Source organism: Podarcis tiliguerta (genome assembly GCF_965153285.1).
Source record: "Podarcis tiliguerta genome assembly, chromosome: 18".
Classification (NCBI taxonomy): Eukaryota; Metazoa; Chordata; class Lepidosauria; order Squamata; family Lacertidae; genus Podarcis; species Podarcis tiliguerta.
Genome location: NC_139551.1, coordinates 11,039,858 through 11,064,062, shown reverse-complemented (window position 1 = coordinate 11,064,062; position 24,205 = coordinate 11,039,858). Strand labels below are relative to the sequence as shown.

Below are 24,205 nucleotides of genomic sequence, written 5' to 3'. Positions count from 1 at the left end.
AGCCACTGCCAACCAGTGTGGGCAACATGAGTATAGGGTGGCTTCCCGTGTAAATCAGCTCTATTCTGAACATTGAGGACTGAGTACTTTGTAGCTCGGTGGCAGAGTAATGCTTTGTATTCAGATGGCTCCTGGTTCAATTTCCAGGAAGAGCTGGGAAAGGCTGTTTCCTGGAACCCTGGAGAGCAGTGTAGCAGTGTTAGAAACTCAGATATATATATAAGCTAATTGCCAGATGGCACCTTTAACCTGGGTTGTGGTCACCACAGCAGAATGTCTAATCGCCACCCCCCCCCCCCCGTTGTTGTTGTTGTTGTTGTTCAGTTCATTTCTATGCTGCTTTTTATTTTAAAGCAAAAACCTCAAAGCGGTTTACAACACATTGAAACATCAAATAAAACAATCCAAAATAAAGCAAATTCAGACTTCCAGGGAAATATTTCAGATCCTTCTCTAAGTGGCATTTAGCTTTCCCCATATTTATTTATTTACCTACTTAATTTATAGAGCTGCCCCATAGCAAAAGTACTCTAGGAAGCAAGCGTGGTATGGTGATTTGGGTCAGACTAGGACTAGGAGATCCGGGTTCAAGTCCCCACGCAGTCATGACGCTCACTGTGTGACCTTAGGCCTCACAGGGTCATCGTAGGGAGGGTGAATCATGCACCCCTTGGAGAAAAAGGCGGGAGAATAAGAAATAAGCTCTGCTGGTTACCTGCTTAAGAAAGCTGGAGGACACAGCAAGGTGGAGATGCCAGTCACAAAATGCACGTGGGGGATTTCGGACACTGCTGGTGAGCTGTCCCAGTCAGCGTAGAAATTCTGACGGAGCCAGTGGGACTGACCTGATAAAAGGCAGTTTCTGATGTTCTTATTGTATACTCTGACGGATCATCACCCAACTTTTCAACAAATGGTGGGGCCCTCCTAGATTTTAAGAGCAGGCTTTCTGTTTCAGTCATGTGGCAGGGAGGCACAGATCCAGCATCCTGATTCTCTCTGAAGTTCATCAAATGCTTCCACAAAGCCCATTAAGGAGAGCTGGAGAGCCGTGGACTTCACCTCCGGTGTCTCTCCCAGCTTTTGATGTTCTGGGGTGTATTTCCTTGTCGCATGAAGATTCTGTTTATTTCGTAACCTATCTTACAATTTTATAAATAGTTGGCAGCTACTGAATCAGCATTCAATAAGATGAAGTGGAAAAAAAGAACCCAAACTCTTGAAAATCAGCAGGTACCGTTTCTACAATTGCACAATTAATGTTTGCTTCAAGGAAAGAGGGCCTTAAATGCAAAATTCTTCAGTAGCTGCCGAAAACACTGAGACCCTGTCTTGATTTCAGCTGGTAACTTGATTCCAGAGGCCTGGGGCTGCCATTGTGGCTAATAACACAGAATACCGACACCCCCCCCCCCCCCCCGTTGCACATACAGTACTAGATTTGTCATTTGTGGCCTTGGAAGGGAGAAATTCAACACCACTTTGTAAATCTGGGATTGTGAACCTCAGCCCCTGAGGGGCCAAATACCCCCCCCCCAAAGCCTCTGTGTCTGCCCCTTGAAACTTGCCCCAGGCCACACCCCTCCACAGCTTCCCTCTGCACTCCCCCCAAGTGCTTTGGGGTTTTTTTAGCGTAGAGAAAAGGCGAGAAAGAGGTAAGACTGTTGGAAGTTTATGAAATTATGCAAGGCATAGGGGAAGTGGATAGAGAGAAGTTTTTCCTCTTTCACGGGTATCAACGGAAGCTGAACATTGGAAGTTTCAGGACCATCCTCCTTCACACAGCGTAGAGTTAAACTGTGGAACTCACTGTTGCAGGAGACAGCGATGGGCGCCAGCTTGGATTGCCTTAAAAGAGAATGAGACTGTCATACTGGAGGGGGAAGAAGCCAGCCATCAATGGTTTCCAGCCACCATGGCTATGGTCAGAGGCAGTAATTGCTTCCAAATTCCAGTCGCTTGAAACCATGAACGGCAGTGCTCTTGTGCTCAGGTCCTGCTTGGGGGTTCCCCACAGGCTCCTGGTTGGCTACTGTGAGAACCAGTGTTCGAAATTAGCCAGGCGCCAAGCATAATTTTCACCTGGATAACGGCCACCAATTGATGGGGCCTGGGTGCCAGGATGGCGCCTGATGACTCCACCACCTGGAGGTGCATGCCTGGAGATCCTTGGATCTGGGCTGTTTTCACACACTAATACCCTGTTCTGTATAATCATATCCATTATATTTTATCTGCGCTATCAGAAAGAATCTCAGGAACCAAAATGCTTTCTTTGTGCCGCCTGAGCAGGAGCAGTCAGCATAAAGAAAAAGAGGTCGGAATAGGCCAGTAGTTATGTGGGCCGTCCCTGGATCAAGCGACTTTTCCTCATTAAGTTCTCAAAGCTCTTAACCAGGCATAGGCAAACTTGGCCCTCCAGATGTTTTGGGACTATAACTCCCATCATCCCTAGCTAACAGGACCAGTGGTCAGGGATGATGGGAGTTGTAGTCCCCAAAACATTTGCAGGGCCAGGACTGCCTATGCCTGCTCAAGGTTGTCCTCTGAACTAGCCAGATGTTTAACTGAGAATCAATCGCAGTCAGTCCGTCTGACTTGAGAGTTGTCTTGCCCCAAAATGGCAACTAGACATTCTGTTTTGGCGATTGCGACCTTGGTTTAACTCCATTTAAGAGTTATGGAGGAGGCTATGGTCCGTCTTCACTGTTGGGAGAGAGTAGGTGGTTCTGAATGCCAGTTCCTGGAAACCACAGCAGGGGAGAGTTGTCTTTGCTTGCTTATGGGCATCCCATTGGAGCATCTGGCTGGCCACTGTGAGGACAAGATGCAGGACTAGGTGGGTCTCCTTTGGGTCTGATCCAGCAGCAGGGAAGGATTGTATGCAACCATCACCTTTAAAGAAACCGAAAGCTTCCCTAGTTGAAATATCCTCAAAAACACCACTTGCTGCTCCTACAAAGTTTTGCAAAGCTGTTGCAACAGGTCATGTCATCTTGGACCTAGCCCTTTAAAACAAACAAAAACACAAGCAAACCACAATTTACCTGTATCTCTCTTTTCCACCCCCAGCCCATGTCTCAAAGTGCTTTGTTTGAAACTTATGAGAAATTCCCTCTTGGCGTCCTAAGTTGGAGTCTCTTCTCACCTTTCTGTGAAATATTAAAGCAGGGCTGTCTCAGGGGTGCGGAGTGTGTGTGTGACAGTTTTGTGTGGCAGAACCAGCATGGCGTTCGGTCCCTCCATTTCCAGGAGGACAGTGGCCTTCCTTTTCCTGCTTATTGCCTTCCGTGGCCATCTGGTTAGCCCCCGTCTGGGGTTCTGTCGGCTTGTGACAAGCCACCCTGCTAGGTGGACCCTTCCGTCTGCTTAGCAGATTTCTTTGTGATTTATTCTGTGGTGACTGTTGTGGAGCCTCCATATTGAAGAGCAGTCTTACCTTTTGAGTTCCAGGAGCTGGACACCAAAAATGCCAGCCTGTTTCTGGGTTTCCCTGAGTTGGGCTGGTTGGAGGATGTGGGGCTTGGTCTGATCCAGCAGAACCTCCATGGTTAGAGGCAGTATATCCAGAGCCACTCAGCATCCTTAGGAATGTTGAAGGGACCACCTCAACTAACAATAGCCCCAGCCAGGGTATGGCAGGGCATATAGGCAGCAAAATAGCACTCCCTGCCGTGGATGTCCTAAGGGCAATGGTAGAGCAACTGCTTTGCATGCAGAAGGTCTCAGGTTCAATCCCTAGCAACTCCACTTAGGGCTGGAAATATCTCCTGCTTGAAACCCTGGAGAGCTGCTGCCAGTCAGTGCGGACAGTACTGAGCTCAATGGACCATTGACCCAGCTTAAGACAGCTTCCTGTTTAGGGAGGGGCCGTAGCTCATTGGTAGAGAACCTGCTTTGCATTCCCTGTCTGAAACCCAAGAGAGCTGCTGCCAGCCCGTGTAAACAGTACTGGTCAGCATGGGCACCTTCTTTCACTCCCAGCAGAATCAGCACTTTATTCAGAACGACGAGGACATGGAATCCTCCTCTATTTGCAGCGGAAGTTTTAAAGGCAGGCGGTCCTGGGTGCAAACCTAGGTGAGGACTGGGAAGGCCCCCCTGTGCTGCCAGTCAGTGTAGGCAATCCCGGGAGCCAGATGGACTCGACACAAAGCGGCTTCCTGAGTTCGCATTTGGGGTCGTCCGTGCGAAAGCGAAGCGGGTTCTTCTCCTGGGACTCTGAGCGCGCTCTGCTCTCCTTAACCCCCAAGAAATCCCAAAGCGTCGCCATCCTCCGGAGCTGACTTTTGCAAAACAAGCAAGCAAGCAGGCGGCAGCAACAGTAACCCCCCCCCCCCCCAGTAAGTGACTGGCTGCCTTGTTTGGCCGCGGGGCGGCATCCCCCCCCCTCCCCGCCGCGCTAATGGCACACGCAGGATCCATTTCCAAGCCCCTTCCTGTGCCACAAGCGCACTTGGCTTTTGTGCGTAATGGCACCGGGGACTTATCTGGCTTTGCAATCCTGCCTCTTTGAAGACGGTCCCTTCTCTCCCTCCCTCCCCACTTCGGAGTCCTAAGGTCATTCCTGCAACTGCCCCGGAAGCTGAAAACCAGCTTGCAAGAGGGGCACCATCGCCAGCCTCCTTTTATTGGCTCCCTTAAGAGGCGAAGGAGCGCTTCTTCCCGACTTTCTTTCTTTCTTTTCCCCCTTCTCCTCCTCTTTTCGGAAACGCCCTCGGCAGAAACGGCTCCCGGCTGCTCGGGATGCCAGGCACTTTCCGCGCGGAGGTAACACCCCGCTCCGGGGTCCGGGGCGCTGGGCTCGCTTCTTTCTCTTCGTTCCCTTCTGCGCCCCAAAGCTGGACCCCTTTTTCTCTTCCCCTCTCTTGGTAGCAAATCAACCCCCCCCCCCAAAAGGCAGTTTCGGGGAGGGGGGAATTGCGGGAGAGAAGTTGACTTGGAGTTTGCCGGGAAATAGGAGGGAACCTACAGAAAGCCGGGCAGCTGGTAATTTCCTCTTTGCAAAGCAGAATGAGAGTGGAAAGGAACATATATATGTTCATATATATATATATATCCACATGCGTGTGTGTATATATATATATATACACACACACTCTCTCTCATTCTGCTTTGCAGCATTTATATATAAAGATTTATATATTATAACTTTTTTTATAATCAGAATTTACATATAAAGATTATATATATATATATATATATATATATATATATATATATATATATATATAAAGATACCACTCTACGCCTCGCCTGGCACACCCAAAAAAGGGGCTTCCTGTTTCAACAACAACAGAACCTGTCAAGATCCACAACTTCCATCCTTCCAGAATCCTAAGGGGTACAAGGGTTTTTAAGTGGGGGGGGGTGTTGAAAAACAGTGTTTTCAGTCTCATGCTACTTTTTTGGGGGGGGGCAAAGGTGTTCCAACTCTAGTTTTAAAATCCTGTGCAGTTGGGGGTTTGTGTCAGCTGTGTTTGTGATCAAAACTGCCCAAGGAGAGAGGCTCGTTTATGTTGTTCTGGTTTTTTGTTTGTTTTAAAGTAGAAGAGCAAGGCTTCATGCGATAATAAAATAATCTGTGGCCCTGTATAAAGGAACCCTTTGCCAGTTACTCTCTTCTCCTACAGCTTTTGGGGGAGGGGATTTCTGCCCTATCCCAAGTTTCTGAGGTGGGAGGGAGAGTTAATTTATTCAAGTGGTTTTTCCAGCCTAACCTTGGATCCCTGAGGGCCAGGAATTTGTGTGTTTCCTTGCTTAAAATGTGCTTTTTTTGTGGGGTGGGCTGGATGTTTGAATTCAGAGCCCCTCCAGTATTGGGTTTCTGTAATATACCTGTCCGTTGCCCCGACCTGTAACTTGCTGGTTTGCAGATGTGCGCTTGAGCATTATCTAAGTGAGCATTTGGGTTATGTGCCTTGGATGCTGAAATAACTCAGTCAGTAGAGCATGAGACTCTTAATCCCAGGGTCGTGGGTTCAAGCCCCACATTGGGCAAAGAGATTCTTGCATTGCAGGGGGTTAGACTAGATAACCCTTGTGGTCCCTTCCAAATCTACAATTCTCTGGTTCTATTATACTTACCATATGTGCAGCAGAATAGGACCCTGGGCCCATCTATAGCCCAGAGGTGTGTCCCTCCATATAGGCCAAGGATGGAGAAACATCTGGGGTGCTCTGGATGTTGAGGGGCTCTACCTCCTACTTATCACCCCCCCCCCCCATCAGTGCCCATGCTGGCTGCATATACTGGGAACATAGGAAGCTTTCTTATACAGAGTCCAGCACTGAGTGGCATCAATTGCTCTCCATCCCTTCAGGCAAAGGTCTCTCCCAGCCCTCCCTGGAGAAGTCATGGATTGAACCAGGCAAAGCAGATTCTTGACCACTGAGCTGCAGCTTCCTAACAATGATTTGTGCAGAGTAGATCCTGATTAGCTTGTGGAACGCACTGCCACAAGAGGTTGCATCCAGCTGAGGCTACCTTTAAAGGTGACTCGGAAACTACAACTAATCCAGAATGCGGCTGCCATACTGGTAACTGGAAACAGCCATCAGGACCATATTAACACTGGTCCTAAAGGATCTACATTGGCTCCCAGTATGTTTCTGAGCACAATTCAAAGTGTTGGTGCTGACCTTCAAAGCCCTAAACTGCCTCGGCCCAGTATACCTGAAGGAGCGTCTCCACCCCCATCGTTCAGCCCGGACCCTGAGGTCCAGCTCCGAGGGCCTTCTGGAGGTTTCCTCCCTGTGAGAAGTGAGGCTATAGGGAACCAGGCATAGGGCCTTCTCGGTGCTGGTGCCCACCCTGCGGAACACTCTCCCGTCAGATGTCAAGGAAATAAAACTACAGTTCAGGAAGTCCGTTCTTAAATCAAAGCGTTTTTAAACCAAGGCGTTCTTTCCCATAGCAGCGGGGGACTCAATTTACAAATGGAACATGTTCTGCTTCCAAGGCAAAGTTCACAAACCAAAACACCTACTTCCGGGTTTGCAGCGTTCTTAATACAAGTTGTTCATAAACTAAGCTGTTCTTAAACCAATGTACCACTGTATTTGACTTTTTGAAGGCAGCCCTGCGTAGGGAAGGTTTTAATGTTTGACATGTTAATTTGTTTTTATATGTGTTGGAAGCCGCCCGGAGAGGCTGGTCATCCAAGGCAGATACATTCAAATTAATTGGTCTAAGTAAGTCATTTTCTCTGATGCTATGGGTCTTCTTTGAGTATTGCTAAGGTTAGATACAAGCCAAGAATCCGGGCCAACAAGTCCTGGCAATGGAGGTGCCCTGGTTCGGATTTTGGGGGTGTGGTTCTGCACGGCTCACATAGTGATGGCACACTGGGACAGGGAGGGCCATTTCCGTTAGTACCAGGGACAGCCTTGCAACCACTATGGGGGGGTGGGCACTACAGTGTGAAAAGGTAGCATGGGTGTGAATGGGCTGCACCTTTTTTATAGATATACTTAAGCCACCAACTTCCTGGCTCAAAGCAGAGCCTCTTGCCTCGGTACATTCTTGCTGGTCGTTTCCTTTCATTTTTGCTTTTCAAGCTTGAATATAATGCAAAGTCCGTGTCCAAAGAACTACTCTCAGTTAGGACTTCAAGGCAATTCTTTCTCTCCCCACCCCCTCTGCCCACCCCTGGGGCCAAGACATACAACATTCGAAATTAGCCAGGCGCTTTTTGCACCTGGCTATCGGTCACTCGAGGGACACGGGTGGCGCTGTGGGTTAAAGCCTCAGCACCTAGGGCTTGCCGATCGAAAGGTCGGCAGTTCGAATCCCCGCGGCGGGGTGCGCTCCCGTTGTTCGGTCCCAGCGCCTGCCAACCTAGCAGTTCGAAAGCACTCTCGGGTGCAAGTAGATAAATAGGGACCGCTTACTAGCGGGAAGGTAAACGGCGTTTCCGTATGCGGTTCTGGCTCGCCAGAGCAGCTTCGTCACGCTGGCCACGTGACCCGGAAGTGTCTCCGGACAGCGCTGGCCCCCGGCCTCTTAAGTGAGATGGGCGCACAACCCTAGAGTCTGTCAAGACTGGCCCGTACGGGCAGGGGTACCTTTACCTTTATCGGTCACTCGTGACCAAGGGAAGATGCCTGGGTGCCAGGGTGGCGCCTGATGTCTCCACCATCTGGCGATCCGTGGATTGGGACTGTTTTCACACACTACTACCGCATCCTGTAGAATTCTATCCATTATATTTTATCTGCACAATTGGAATGACTTTCAGGAACCAAAATGTGTTTTCAGTGCCGCCTGAGCAGGAGCAGTGAACATCGTTATAGTGAATTGTTGTCGCTTGTCTTTGCTTCCCCCACTGCCCTGCTCAGAGTTGGGAAGACTATTCCTATGTTATGAATGGTCCATGTCTCCATTAAGAAAAAGAGGTCGGGAAATGTAGATTTGTGGACTGTCACTGGATAAAAGTGACTTTGCTTTTTTACATTCTCAAAGCTCAGTCAGTCCATCCTTTGAAAAATAAAACTTGAGAGCTGTCTTGCCCCAAAATGGCAACTGGACATTCCATTTTGGCAACTGCAGTCTTGGTTTAAGGAGCCATTTGGCTCCTTGCTTATATACCTGAATTTCTAATGCTGAAGCCATATTAGAAACTGCTTCTGAAAGAAGGCAGTCCTCCTAGCTCTGCAGTAGAACAGCTGCTTTGCATGTAGAAGGCCTCAGGTCCTCTGGGGTTGGGGGAAGACCCCTCTCGACCTGAATGCCTCAAGAGCCCACCATCAGTCAGAGTAGACCACAAGGGTGGGGGCCTCAGGTTCAAGGGCCATACACCTCCCTCCAGCCCCCAGCCCTGCTTTGTTTGCCTGGCTGGGGTATGTCCTTGAACTCTGCAGCAGCATGGTGTAGTGATTAGGGTGTTGGGCTAGTATCAGGGTTCAAGTCCCTGCTTGGCCAGGAAATTTACTGGGTGACATTGCTCCAGTCGCTACCTCTCAGCCTAACCTACCTCACAGGGTTGTTGTGGGGGGGGGGAGTATGTACACCAGCCTGAGCTCCATGCAGGAAAAGGTGGGATGTAAAGGCAATGAATAATAATGTCTTCATTTGAATAGAGCAGGGTTTCCCAAACTTGGGTCTCTAGCTGTTTTTGGACTACAACTCCCATCATCCCTAGCTAGCAGGATCTATGGTCAAGGATGATGGGAATTGTAGTCTAAAAACAGCAGGGCGCTCAAGTTTGGGGAACCCTGGAATACAGGATAGAGAGGGGGGTGGAAACCCTCAAAAGGGAATGTGGCCTTTGGACTGGGAAGCCTGGAGCAAACTAAGGTTGGGGAACCTCCGGGTGGTGCGGGGATCACAAGTGCCATCATCGTCCCTGACCGTTAGTCATGCCGCCTAGGGGGGCTGACAAGAGTCAGTGTCCCAGCAACTCAGGCATTCCCAAATCCTGCTCCGAACATCCCCACCTGTCCACCTGGGTTGAAGGCAGCTTCAGATGAGAAGAGCTCTGCAGCTCATGCATTTTATTTCAGCAGGGTACTCGTATCTCTGCATCAGAGTGTTAATTGGGCTGCTTTTGTTTTTATTTTGATTGTGTATTTTGTGTTTTTATATTGTGATTTTATGTTGTAACCACTCTGAGACTGGTGGGTATAGGGCGGGATACAAAACAAACAGGGAACATGTTCAGTTCTTCCACCCCTTCTTTTTTAAAAAAGCCAGTGGCTATCAGCCGCAATGGCTATCTTCTCCCTCCACTGTCATGGTCAGTAAATACTTATGAATGCCATTGCAGGGAGAGTTGGTTGCTCTGGTGCTCCTGGTGGGCATCTGGTTGGCCGCTGTGAGGACAGGATGCTGGACTGGGCCCCCTTTGGCCAAATCCAGCAGGGACCAGGTCATGTTTTTAAGGTCTACAAACCTCTTGTATAAATATCTGCCTGCCCCACCAGTAACCCAGTACACCTTTTTCTCTTTTGCCTTCTCCCTAGGTTTCTTGTAGTCGGGATCTCCCTCCCCAAAACAACCTTCGGAAGGACTGAGCAGACCTTTCCTGGGAACCCATGAACGGCTGGGACAGGTAGGAGCTTCCTGTCTTGTGGGACTTGGAGGGCTGAGCCCAACAGTAGTCAAACTCAGAGCGGATCCACAGAAACCGGAATGTGGAGCTCACTCCTCCCAGGAACGGCCACCAACTTGGATGGCTTTGAAGCAGATTCATGGAGAAGGAGGAGGCGATCAATGGCTGCTAGCCAGGGTCGGAGGGAGCAAATACTTTTCAGGAGACCAGAGGGGCCCATGTGCTCAAATCCGACTTGGGGTTTCCCACAATGGGCATCTGGTTGGCAACTGTGAGAAGAGGACGATGGACTTGATGGGCTTGATCCAGCAGGCTATTCTTATTTTCTTACTGACGGACTTGACTGTGTAAGATCCATTAATTTCAATGGGTCTTCTCTGAGGAGAACTTAGTTGGTGACACCCCTTGAAGATGATGATGATGATTTTAAGATGTCACTGTGGCCTGGCGTCTGGAAAAAAAGAAAAATGATAAGAATTGGTTCTGGCGACTAAAGCTGGACTCTCCTGTTTCATTTTTCCCAAGGCAAGATACCACAGTTGCTGGAGGGCAATCCGCAGGGACCAGCCCTAGCTTCTTGTTTCCTCAGAAACATTAAGCTGCCCTGATAAAGGACTTAGGCTCCAGATGTGAGAATCAGCCTGCTGGATCAGGCCAAGGGCTCGTCTGGTCCAGCATCCTGTTCTTGCAGTGGCCAACCAGATGGGAAACCCAAAGCAGGACCCAAGGGCAACAGCAGCAGGGTTCGAAATTAACCAGGCACATTTTGCACCTGGCTTCTGACCACTTGCGACCAAGTGAATTTGCCAGGATGCTGGCATCTGACATCTTCACCACCTGGAGATCCATGCCTTATGAGGAACGGCTAAGGGAGCTGGGCATGTTTAGCCTGGAGAAGAGGAGGTTAAGGGGTGATATGATAGCCATGTTCAAATATATAAAAGGATATCACATAGAGGAGGGAGAAAGGTTGTTTTCTGCTGCTCCAGAGAAGCGGACACGGAGCAATGGATCCAAACTACAAGAAAGAAGATTCCACCTAAAGAAAGAAGAACCTCCTGACAGTAAGAGCTGTTTGACAGTGGAATTTGCTGCCAAGGAGTGTGGTGGAGTCTCCTTCTTTGGAGGTCTTTAAGCAGAGGCTTGACAACCATATGTCAGGAGTGCTCTGATGGTGTTTCCTGCTTGGCAGGGGGTTGGACTCGATGGCCCTTGTGGTCTCTTCCAACTCTAGGATTCTATGATTCTATGACCTGGACTGTTTTCACACACTAATACCCAACCTTGTAGAATTCTATCCATTATATTTTATCTGTACAATCGGAATGAATTTCAGGAACCAAAATGCTTTTTCAGTGCAGCCTGAGCAAGAGCAGTGAACATCGTTATAGTGAATTGTTGTAACATGTCTTTTCTTCCCCCACTGCCCTGCTCTGAGTTGGGAAGAATATTCCTACGTCATGAATGGTCTGAGTAACCATTAAGAAAAAGAGGTTGGAATAGGCCAGTATATATGGGAACTGGATAAACTGACTTTTCTTCTTTTAAGTTCTCAAAGATTCTTAACCAAGCTCAAGGTTGTCATCTGAACTAGCCAGATGAGATTCAGTCACAGTCAGTCCATAATTTGGAAAATAAGACTTTAGAGCCAACTTACCCCAGAATGGGAACTAGACATTTTGTTTTGGCGACTGTGACCTTGGTCTACGGCAGGGGTCAGCAAACTTTTTCAGCAGGGGGCCGGTCCACTGTCCCTCAGACCTTGTGGGGGGGCAGACTATATTTTTTTGGGGGGTGAACAAATTCCTATGCCCCGCAAATAACCCAGAGATGCATTTTAAATAAAAGCGCACATTCTACTCCTGTAAAAACATGCTGATTCCAAGGGCCGGATTGAGAAGGCGATTGGGCTAGATCCAGCCCCCGGGCCTTAGTTTGCCTACCCATTTGGCTCCTAGCTTATATATCTGAGTTTCTAACACTGAACAGCAGCAACTCTCCCCACTTGCAATTCCCAGCAACAGTAGAGGGAGAACATAGTGACCGTGGCTCGTATCTGCTGATAAGACTTGTCCTGTGCAGATTTGTCTAACCCACCAGCCACTTGCCTTGCAAGACCCTTGGTGCCTTCCAATTCCACAGTTCCGTGATTCTGTTATTACAACCAGGCAAAAGGACTACCATGATGAGGGGCATTGCCTGGGAGAGAAGGGTTGGACGGTGGGCCGCATTTGCCCCCAAGACAGGCAGTAGAGGCAGTAGCTGTGCATCACAAGCATATGAGCTCACTCCTAGGGGCTGAGGTCCCTTCGAGTCCCCACAATAAAATATTTGAGGGGCTAAGGCCTCCCAAAGTTGATGGGCATTGCCAATTCAAATGGTGTGTGTGCACCGCCTCTTGTGATCGATTATTGGGGGGGCTTACCTGCCCCCTACAAACAATCTGGGGTATGTGGTGGCACGGTTAGGAACGGGCAGTAACTCATCTGATATAGCCAGGAAAACCTTGGAGACTGTTTAAGGGGCAGCCTTTAGTTCACAAGCACAAGCCATGGGAAGCAGCGAAGGAGGCAAATTGGTGGTGGCAGAGAGGAATTCAAACAGCCCCTGAGTTTTGGAGTTTAAGATCAGTTGCCAGGGAGGGCTGGTGGTGTTCATCTCCCGTTTGCAGGGTTCCCCCGTGGCATCTCTGGCTGGGCGCTGAGGGAATCCGGACGCTGCTTCATGCAACAGACCTATATTCTTGCTTTGCAAAATCTGTGTGTGAGAGAGAGCAAGAGGCTGGAATAGGAAGTCCACCCCGTACCGTTTGAGGTGTGCTCAGCCTCGTTTCCTATGCATTCCCTCCCTCTCTTTCTCCCGCTGGCAAACAAGACCACTTGAGTCCGGGTGTTGCAGTGAAATTGCCATGATCCATAAGTGACCCAGGTAGGGCTGGACCCGTAAAATGCAGGTGGTTGGTCCATGGGGGGGGGGGGAGCCTCTCTGCTTGCTCCCAGATGCTCTCTTCTCCACTTGACTTTGAGCAAGGAGGACCTAACCCCATAGAATAGCTGTCAACTTTTCCCTTTTCTTGCGAGGAATCCTATTCGGAATAAGGGAATTTCCCTTTAAAAAAGTTGACAGCTATGCCCCATAGGTATGTAAGGGGGCAAGTCCAAAGTCAACAGGTGGAAACTTCAGGTGAAACCTGACTTCCTTGGCATAGTACGGGTGGCTAACGCTACACCTGTTGGACTAGACACCTGCAATGGGACTCCCTGTAAGAAAAAGCAGCATCAAACTCCTTCTCCCCGTATCCACTGCCTGGCTTCTGCGTTGTGGTCACATCTGAGTGTGGCCAAGATGAGGACCCAGCTGCAGACCCCTTTTTTTTAGTGGTTGACGTTCCTGGTCAAGAGCACCATTTTCTTCCCTATGTGAAAAGGAGAGGGGTTTGGGGCGCTGTTGTTGTATGGAAGAAGGGTGCTTGCAGGAAGACCTCTGCTCCTTGCGCTGCGTCCCCTTCAGAGATGCTGAAGTTGTGTGCGCATGTAATGCATGTTCCATCCACAGAGGGCAGGAGCTCTGTGGCCCTCCAGGCGCTGCCGTACTACAACTCCCATTGCCACGCACACATGTACATGCACGCGCACACTATCAAACTATAGGGGGGGGGGGCTACTGAGATCTGAGGGTCCAGCAACAGCTGGAGGGACACAGAAGTTTCCCTGGCCCTGACATTGGGAGGCACTGTGTCCCCTTCACCCCCCCCCACATTACACACACACACACACACACCCAGTATTAAACATACTGCCTAACAACATCTTTCAGAATCTTTCCACACTGCCCTGTGGCTTTTAAATTAAATAACTTCTAATTAACTTTAATCCTGAATAACCAAACAAAATGTTTTTTTTTTAAAAAACAAACTTATGCACCCCCCCAACTTTTATTTATTTATTTTGCAGGCATGGTAGGGTTCCTTAAAGCACCCACTGTCCTTTCTTTCCCCCATTTCTCTACACTCCTCCCCCCCCCCCCGAAGAAGGCGGGGTTTGGGGGTTTTTTTGTATTTTGGTTGTGTCCTCATGCTGCTTTCAACTCAGCCTGGCTCCTGTGACTGACAAGCGATGGGGATGTGTGGCACAGGAAGGGTTAAGGTCTGCCATTTTGTTATGTAACACCCTTAATGGACATATCAGTGAATGGCATGAAGATGGCAGGGCTTAACCCTTCGTGTGCTGCAGCTCAAAGCTCGACTCTGTAGAGTCCCCCCCCCCCCTTTGTTTTGTTTTTAAAGCTTTGACTCCAAATACACACACCTTTTTAAAAGAATCCCAAAATGCAACTTGATTTCTCTCTCTTTAGACATAGCATATATTTATATATATATATATGCGCATACATATCAGGTTAATGAAATAGAACTTGCCTTTTAAAATAAGTGTCAGTCTTTATTCAACTTGCGTCCTACTGTAAGTAGGTTGGTTGAAATGAATGGACCTACAGTTAGGCTGCAATCCTTAAACCTTACTTACCTGGGAGTAAGCCCCAGCAAATTTAATAGGACTTACTTCAGAGTAGACCTGACTGGATTGCACTGTCCTGCCCAACATTATTTTCAAAGAGCTACTCTGAGTAGAACTGAAGACAACTACATTCCGGAATATGAGCTGTAATATCTGATATTTTTCTTTTTCCAAATAATTCTAGGAATGTAGGGGAAATGTGTTGTGTTTTTTTGTTTGTTTGTTTTTTTAAGGGGCCTGTTTCATAAAGGAGAGAAACTTTTATTTTCTGCTTTTCTTTAAGGCTAAAACATATATATCATCATTATTATTATTATTATTATTATTATTATTATTATTATTATTACAAGGAGGAATACTACTCTGTTTACTTGGGGAGAGGAGGGGGGCCTTCCTTTTTTTAAAAAAAATACATATTTCAGTATGTCCACAGGTACAATTTCATGCTTTAGCTGAGATTCCTGCATTGCAGGGGGTTGGACTAGATGACCTTTGGGCCCCTTCCAATTCTACGATTCTGATTCAACAGAACAAATAAGGAAATGGTGGGTTTATAAGGATCAAGGGAGGACGAGTGTAATAAAAAAGGTCCAGGCGGAAGAAACTTTTGTTTCACTTGACATTGAAAAGCTTGTAAATGAAAGCTGGAGCAAGCTATCTGCACTTGCACCGAGCGCTTGCCACATAAAAGAGCCCTGCAGCCGCAGGATCAGGCCATTTAGCCCAGCATCCTGTCCTGAGCGTGGCCAGGCAAATGCCCCCATGAGAAGCCCACAAGCACAACTGGAATGCAGAACACAGAGTTTCCCAAACTTAGGCTGTTTATTGGTGGGTTTTTTATTTTTATTTTACTACAGTTACCATCATCCCTGGCCACTGGTCCTGCTAGCTAAGGATGATGGGAGTTGTAGTCCAGAAATAGCTGGAGAATTAAGTTTGGGAAACCCTGATCTAGAGTCATTTGCCACCTCTGACCATGCTGGCAGAACAGCAGCCATCATGCCTGGTAGCCGTGGAATCGCCCTGTTCTCTTCGCCTTCCTTACACACCGATGTTTTTCCTTGGTTGCCTAGTGGGGATTGTTTTTCGCCTCTCCAGCATTCTGCTCTCTCCGGAGACCCATTTCCTTAAGATGTAGGCTTTGATTTGCATTAGTGCTGGAGGCAACAGGCCTGGTTCTTGTCCAGAGAGGCTGCCGTTCTGCATGCTAAGTTGAGTGGCTTTCTGTTTTTCATTGGCTTGTTCGGTCTATCCTCCCTGCACCCCTACTTTCCTTCAGAAGGAGCTCAGAGAGGTCTGTGGCCCTCCCTTGCAGGGTTGTTGTTGCTGCTGCTGTTCAGATGACATTGATATTTCCCCCTGAAAGCAAGCTAGTTTCTATACATGGACTCTCACATACCCCTCTGCATGCATCCAGGCAAGCGAGAGGCGCGATCGGGATTCCAGGGCAATTCTCAGTTGGTTGAGAGACTGTTACTCTCAGGGTCGTGGGTTCGAAACCCACGTTAGGCAAAAGCTTCCTGCATTGCAGGGGTTGGACTAGATGATCCTTGTGGTCCCTTCCAACTATGACTCCAACCAGACAAAAACACTCAAGGGGAAGAGTGCACTGCCCCAACTGCCAGCGCCGCACATGGAAACGCCGTTTACCTTCCCGCTAGTAAGCGGTCCCTATTTATCTACTTGCACCCGGGGGTGCTTTCGAACTGCTAGGTTGGCAGGCGCTGGGACCGAGCAACGGGAGCGCACCCCGCCGCGGGGATTCGAACCGCCGACCTGATGATCGGCAAGTCCTAGGCGCTGAGGTTTTACCCACAGCGCCACCCGCGTGGGTAAACAAGGAACGTGTTCAAATAATAAGCATGCCTCCTCGCGTGTAGACCTGTCCATATGGTGAGGGTGATGCCCTTTCTTTCCCAAGTTCTTCCCTCAATATCCCTGCATCAGAGGTGGAAATACAAACTTTGGAAGCTGCCTTATGCAGCCGGACTACTTGTCCCTCTAGCTCTGCATTCCTACACTGGCTGGCAGCAGCGGCTCTCCAGGCAGTTAGAAATTAGCAGGCACCTTTTGCAAGTGGCGCAGGCCCAATTGCGACCACACGGAGACCTCTGGATGCCAGGTTGGCAACTGGGGTCCCTTAGAGAGAAGGATCTGAAATCTTTTCCTTGAAGCTTGAATTTATTTTATTCTGGATTGCTTGATTTGACGTTTTAATGTGTTGCAAACTGCCCCTTTCCTAGTACGTTTGTTTGCACGCAGAGTTAGCTGGTTGCCCAAAACTCACAGGATCAAGATAGATTTCCTTTTTGTCGGGCAGCAGGTAGAACTCGCTCTGGCGGCTGTAGTGGCAGCTATGTATGGAAATGTCTGTATATACCCGATTTCTTTTTCTCTGAGCTGAGCCTCTGGGTAGAGTTGTTGCTGCTTGCGGGTTTCTGTTTGGGGGCATCTAGTTGGCCACTGTGAGGGCAGGATGCCGGACTCAGTGGGACTCCCCTCTAGTCTAGCCAGGGCTCTCCTTACCTTCATAAACTGAAATTTACCCTTTTCTTTTTCTTTTCTTTCTTTCCCTTATAACCTTCCCTGCAGTGGCGAAAGAAAGCGGTATTCCTCTCCCGCAAGCTCCTTTTCCCTTCGCCTCTCTTCCGAGCAGCAGGTGAATTTATGTCAATATGTGATAGGATTCTGCCACGAGGCACCCCATGCTGGAAAAGACACTGCCTGAATTATACCAGGTTTGTCTCCATTTCTTTAAAGGGAGGCGGTTGGGGGTATTTAAAAAAAATATGTTTCTGGGGCTGCAAAAACAAACAAACGCCAGCTTCCTGTCTTCAAAGTGATAGAAGGGCCTGCCCCCCCTTATTGTGACAGACAGGAAAAGGGGTGGCGGGTGTTAAGCAAGCGGCGAGTCGAGAATTGCAGAGAGGCAACTAGGCTGAAACTGCCAAAGGTTGTGAGGTTTTCTTCTTCCTTTAGTTTGCAGGCTGGACTAACCACTAAATCATAGAATTGCAGAGTTGGAAGGCTCCTTGGCCATTGAAAGGAGTCTCTGGCCAGGAGTTTTGCGGCTTCCCACCCCCAGGAAGGAACACTTCAAGCGTAGCTGTAGGTCCAGTTCTCCTTCCTCCTAAAGTCCTGCTGGGATCCGGTTGTGCAAGGTGTTTACACACACACAACTTTGTTCATAGCGCATTTTGTGCTTCTGTTTTGCATCTTTGTGCTGTCCACCGCCCTGGCAGGGCGTTGTACCAATTTAACAAACAAACAACACACTCTCTTCGGGTGGGAATGGGGAGCACTTGCAACCCCCCCCCCAGATGTTGGGCTCCGGCTGCCCTCACTCCTAACCATTGGCTATGCTGCCTGCAGGGAGAGGGAAGTCTCTACACCGTCGGCGGAGGGGGGTGGGCAAGCCCCTTGATCTGAGGAGCCAGTTCCTAGGGGCCAAGGTCCCTTGGGCCCCCACCCTAAAATATTTGAGGGGGCCGCCCCTCTCCAAAGTTGATGGGCATTGCCATTCAAATGGTGTGTGTACACCGCAGCATATGATTGATTCTGTGGGGTGGGGCTTACCTGCCCCCCCCCCCTCAATATTTTATTCAGGTTGGCACCCCTGGCAGCCAGCGGCAGTGGGCTGGATGCCGGAGAATCCCGGCCCTCTCCCAAATTGACAAAGCAGCTTCCTAGACCTCGTGGTTTGCTAAATGCGCTGCTGCTGCTTCGTCTCTGTAAAGCCTGGGAGGGTTTTCCGTTGCAGGGACAGGCCACCTGCGGCAAAAGCATTTCTTTTCCTGCCTCCACCTTGTTTTTTTGCGGAGGGGGAAGTTTCTTCCTCCTGTGCAATGCATCCTGGGAAGCCTTTCCTCCCCCCCCCCCCCTTCTTGGTTTGGAGAAAAGTTGCTATTTCTTTGCCAACTCCTCGCTGGGTGATTCTCCTGGGGGCTGGGCTCATGGTGTTCATCGCACACCCCCTAGTCCTTGACTTCGCACCCCCCTTTTTTCCTACATCTGTCTTTTGCGGGCACCCCATCCCAGCCCGCTTCTCCAAAATGGCTTTCTCAAGCCCGGCCGGCTGGCCACCACCTGCGCTGGCCCTTTAAGAGCATGCCGTGGGGTGGTCTCCCCCCCCACCCCCTTCCCATTTATTCCCTGGGACTCTGTGTTCTGGAATGCCCATCTGCAGCCCCCCAGCCCCACCCCACCCACAAGCAGATGCCGGGACGGTGGCCGCAGCCGCTCTCGCGCTCTCTCTGCTGCGAGGGGTTAACAACACATAGCCTTGTTGTCTGGAACCAGTTCAGACCGGTTTTCTGGAAAGTGCTTTGTCTCTCCCACTGAATCCTGGGAAAGGGTCATGTGTGGACCCAGTGATGTCATGGGATCACAAACTGACTCAGCTTTTTGCTCCCTGCCCTTCCCCACCCCCGCAACGCCAACCCCCAAATCAGAAGAGGTTTGGTGTGTGTGTGTGTGTGTGTGTGTGTGTGTGTGTGTGTCTGCCTCTCTTGCAGGTATGGTTGGAGAAGGAACACACGCCCCCCCCCCCAGGGTGGGGGCAAAATGCAACCCTCCACCCCACCACCACTTTTTAAAAAACTTTTTTTAAAAGCCCCCCAAATCTCTCCCAACTACTTCCACGAGTTTGGAGCACTTCCTGTGCAAGACCGGTGGGGAGGGAGGGGGGGCGCAGAGAATGGCTCCCCCACAGCCCTTCTCCTTTAAGACATGCTCTCTGGTGCCTTTTAGGGCCGGTGGCGGAATAAAGCCTGTAATCTCTTTAGCAGTAAAAGGCATGTTCTCTGTACCTTAAAAAAATAAAGTGCAAGGCCTTTTCCAAACCCCAGGATGTGCCAGGAGGGACTTGGAAACTTTCAGTCATGAGACGCAGGTGTTCAGGATAACGGGCAGGTTTTTAAAGGGGAGGGGGAGGCAAGCAAAATTAAGCAGGTTTTTTTTAAAAAAATTGTGGGTAGGGAGTCTCCAAGACGTCTTGCAGTGAACTTGCCCCTGATTTCCAAAAACCCATTTTGACTTCGCGTTCTTTCCCCATGAATTGCGTTGTGAGTTCTGCTTGAAACAGAGCTGAGCACCCAGTTTTGCACCCCCTAAGCAGCTAGTTCAGACTGCTGCTTCTTTATTAAAACAACAACACATTGTGATACTCTGATCTGTGTTGCCTGGATGACTTACTTTCTTCCTCTTCCCTCCCCTTTTCCTTTCCTTATGTTACGTCCCCGCTCCGTCAGAGTACCATAATGACAGAAGAAGCTTGCCGGACGCGAAGTCAGAAGCGCGCCCTCGAGCGGGAGATCACCCAGAACGACGTGGACTGCAAGAAGATGAAGATGGACAAGGGCCTCCTGGGGGCCCCCGAGGCCAACGCGGAAGGGGGAGACCTCAAGGTGAAGAGTGAACCCCCATCTGGGAGAGTCCAGGGACTGTTAAAAGGAGGGGAGATGAAAGCCACGATCAAAGTGGAGGTGCAGACGGGAGACGAGCCGGTGGACATGAGCACCTCGAAAAGGTAGGTGGCCTGTAGATGTCAAGGAGGTAAAGAACTACACAGCTTGGGGAAGACATCTGAAGGCAGCCCTGTGTCAGGGCGTTTTTGATATTTGACGTTTTATTGTGTTTTTATATGTGCTAGAAGCGACCCAGAGTGGCTGGGGAAACGCAGCCAGATGGATAGTATATTATTATTATTATTATTATTATTATTTATTTATTATTTATTATTTATTACAGTCATACCTCAGGTTACAGACACTTCAGGTTGCATTTTTTCGGGTTACGGATCCGCCGAAACCCAGAAGTACCGGAACGGGTTACTCCTGGGTTTCGGCGGTCGCGCATGCATAGAAGCACTGAATCGCAACCTGCTCGTGTGCAAATGTGCCGCTGCATGTTGCGAACGTGCATTTTGCACGGATCACGTTTGCAACCCAAGCGTCCGCTGTATTATTATTTTACCACCAACAGCAGCTGGAAGGATGCACGTTTTCCCCATCCCTAATCCAAGAAGAGCCATTCCCCTTTCTCAGAAAAGAATTCCTCTTCTGAAAAGAGGCATTCCTCCGCTGAGATCTGCAGGGCCGCTGGTTTCCCTCTCCCTGATCAAAGAAGAGGCATTTTTCCTTTCTCAGGGCGAATTGCTCTTCTGAAGAGAGGCATTCTCCAGGTATAGCTGAGAGAGACTCCTGCCTGAAGCCCTTGAGATCCACTGCCAGTCAGAGTGGGCAGTTCTGAGCTCATGGATCCAAGGGTCTGACTCTATATAACCCCTGGGGGGCTGCAGGTCTTTCGAGGCCCTGGTCTAAACGAAGGCACTCGTCCATCTCTTGCATGCAGAATGAATGTGACTTCTTAGGACAGGAAAACACCAAGATGCCTCCAGGGGACCTCCTTCCATAGCAGGGATGGGGAGCCTTTGTGGCCCTCCAGATGTTCGACTCCCCATCATCCTTGGCCATTGGAGGGGAGAGCAGCTCTTGCGCTCCAGTCCTACCTGAGGTTTTCCAAAGGCACCTGGTTGGCCGCTGTGAGAACAGGCTAGATGACCTGATCCTGCAGGCTCTTCTTCAGGCAGAGGCAAACTCGGCCCTCCAGATGTTTTGAGACTACAGTTCCCATCATCCCTGACCGCTGGTCCTGCTAGCTAGGGATGATGGGAGTTGTAGTCCCAAAACATCTGGAGGGCCGGGTTTGCCTGTGCCTGCTCTTCTTATGTTCTTAAAGCAGACTAGGGGGAGAATCTTGGGCCCAGTCTTAGGTGAAAAGCCGGTTGTTATTTATTTTGGGCTGCAGTTTGCAGTTTTTCTCGAGTGGCATGGTGTCCTCTTTGTAAGTGCATGCCTTCATTTGGCCAAAAGACACACGCTCAGCAGCCATCTATAAAAAGTGTTTCCCAAGGCTGGTGAAGAGCAGGCGGCATTCTGGGGAGGCGATTTTCAGGATCCTCTTTCTCTGCTCTTTTAAACTCTTAACCCTGGAGCCATTTATTTTGTGGGCACAATTGGTGGAAATGTGAGAAGGTCCACGTTTTAATTTTAATATCGACTGCCCAGGTGCCTCTTCGCCCTTCTTGGAAAACTACCTGACGCCTGGTAGCGTTTAAGGCTGTGCTGAATTTTAAAAGATTTATTTGGGATTGATAACAAGGATCCTTGACCTACCGGCTCTTCCGGGAGGACAGGTTATGCTGATGAGCTCTGTGTGTGTCGTTTGTTTGTGTGTGTGTTCGTTTGTTCCCCACACCCCACCCTACAGGCACTATTCACCACATAATTTCAAACTCTGCAAAGATGTTCTTCTGAGACATTTTATTTGAGGAGGAGGGTGGGAGAGATGGCATTTATTTCTGCTCTTTTTACTTCCTGTTGGGGAGAAACTTTCCTGGATTCCAACGAGACTTCTTTCATCCCCAAGATAAGTTACTGCAGGCACACACTCCCATGACTCTTCCTGTGTGTCCAGACCTGGGAGGGACATTCAAAACTGCTTTGTATCCAGAACACTAGGGACTGGAACCTTGGTTCCTCTGCTCAGAATGCCCCATGCCCAGCCCCTGCCACCTCCAGGTAGGCGAGGTTCTCGCCTGGGCAGCTTCCACCAGTAATTGCTAGGAGACAATACTTGCCATCCTTTGTTCTTTAATACTGAGCTAGATGGACTAGTGCTCTGACTCTGCATCCTGTCTGATTTCAGATTCCAGATCAGTGTTTCCCAAACTTGGGTCTCCAGCTATTGTTGGACTACGAGTCCCATCATCCCTAGCTAGCAGGACCAGTGGTCAAGGATGATGGGGATTGTAGTCCAACAACAGCTGGAGACCCAAGTCTGGGAAACACTGTTCTAGAACCATGAGGGCTAGAATCTTCTTCTCTTTTAAAGGCAGGAGCCTGAACTCTGTGCTAGAGCATCTGCCTTGTACCCAAAACCTCCCAGGTTCTATTCCTGATTTATATCCAGGTGGGGGCTGAGGAAGACACACACACACACACCCTAAAACTTTGGGCAGTTGCTGCCAAGTGAACAATGCAGGGGAGGGAAGGCTGAGCTGAATGAAGCCAGGGCTCTGTGCAAGGCAACTTTCCAACGGATGGATGGATGGATAGATAGATAGATAGATAGATAGATAGATAGATAGATAGATGATAGAAGTTCTGTGTGTTGTGTTGAGTTTATTATCCACTGCTTAGGGGCTGTTGTAATAAATGGTACATAAATGGTTGAAAATGAATAATGATGATGATAATAATGATGATAATATTAAAAATAGAAATACCCACATGAACAATAAATGCTGCAGTAAAAGAAAAAAAAGCTGCCTGGACAGCTATTGCAGGGGGTTGGACTAGATGACCCCCAGGGGTCCCTTCCAATGCAACCATTCTATTATCCTTCCTCCAACGCCCAACCCCCTGAAAAAGGAGTGAATAAGTTCCACTGAACCTGATGGAGGCTTGTTCCCAAGTAAACGTATGCGGTCTGTTGACGTTTGAACAAGGGAGGAGAGGCCCTACCTAAAAAGCGTTGTGGGCAGTAGAAGTGTGTGATTTTGTGCAGAGTTTTTCTTTGCAATGTCTTCCTAGATTTGCATACATTTCCCACCATTGTACCCAAAGTGGGATACCCTGATATTTTCATTTTCAGCTGCTGCTGTTGTTTGCATTGTTTTGAGTTCATTATATGCTGCTGCGTAGAGGCTGCTGCAATTGAGTGGTATATAAATTGTTGAAAATAATAACTGAGTTGGTTAGAGCGCAGTGCTGATAATGCCAAGGCTGCAGGTTTGATCCCCGGACAGCTGTGTATTCCTGCGTTGCAGGAGGTTTGACTCTATGATCCTCAGGGTCTCTTCTAACTTTATACAGTCATACCTCTTGCTGTGTTTGATTCACATTGCGGCTTTTCAGGTTGCGAACATGACAAACCCTGAAGTGTATACTTCCGGGTTTCACCGTGCCCGCCCCCTGTGCAGAAGCCTTCTGCACGCTTCGCACATGTGCAGAAGCGCTCTATCGCGCTCCGCGCTTGCACAGAAGCGCCGCTCTAGTTGCGGACTTTTCAGGGTGCGAACGCACCCCGGAATGGATCGTGTCCGCAACTAGAGGTACCACTGTAATTCTAATAGTTATTTGCATTGTTTTGAGTTTATTATCCACTGCTTAGGGGCTGTTGTAATTGAGTGGTACATAAACTGTTGAAAAGAAATCATTTGCATTGTAGGACCTTTTGGTATATAAAATTGTTGTTGTTGATGATGGTGATCATAATAGTTATTTGCATTGTTTTGAATTTATTATACACTGCTTAGTGGCTGTTGTTAATAAGCGGCATATAAATAATTGAAAATAAATAATGATAATATTAAAAATAGAAATAACCACCTGAACAATAAATGCTGCAATAAAAAGAAAAAAAATATGAAAAATCTAAATAATGTGAATCAATACAGAAAACAAATCCAGTATTGTTGGTTATAGCAAGAGAGCAGAGCTATTGAAATGAATGAACTACCTTAAGTTTCTTAATGGGTCTACTCATAGTTGGATGAAACCCACCTAGAAACATTAAATTGTGTGAGTAGGTAGATAATAATGAAAGCAACAAAACAGCACTTCAGACAAGTTTTTC

At 48.7% G+C, this 24,205-nt stretch overlaps 1 protein-coding gene across 18 annotated transcripts in view; it reads left to right on the top strand.

Moving 5' to 3' along the window:
• Positions 1-24,205, top strand: part of GATAD2A (GATA zinc finger domain containing 2A) — an 83,839-nt gene that overhangs the window by 33,870 nt on the left and 25,764 nt on the right. For 11 of the 18 annotated variants that reach the window (XR_014506684.1, XR_014506685.1, XR_014506686.1 and 8 more), the window contains exons 2-4: positions 9,964-10,052; positions 17,159-17,304; positions 19,816-20,093. Coding sequence is in view for 15 of the 18 variants with exons in the window: in XM_083421598.1 (XP_083277724.1) it covers positions 17,272-17,304; positions 19,816-20,093 (311 nt within the window). In the remaining 3 variants the exon portion in view is untranslated. The remainder of the gene's footprint in view (positions 1-9,963; positions 10,053-17,158; positions 17,305-19,815; positions 20,094-24,205) is intronic. The other 7 variants (XM_083421610.1, XM_083421603.1, XM_083421604.1 and 4 more) reach the window with 1 other exon arrangement.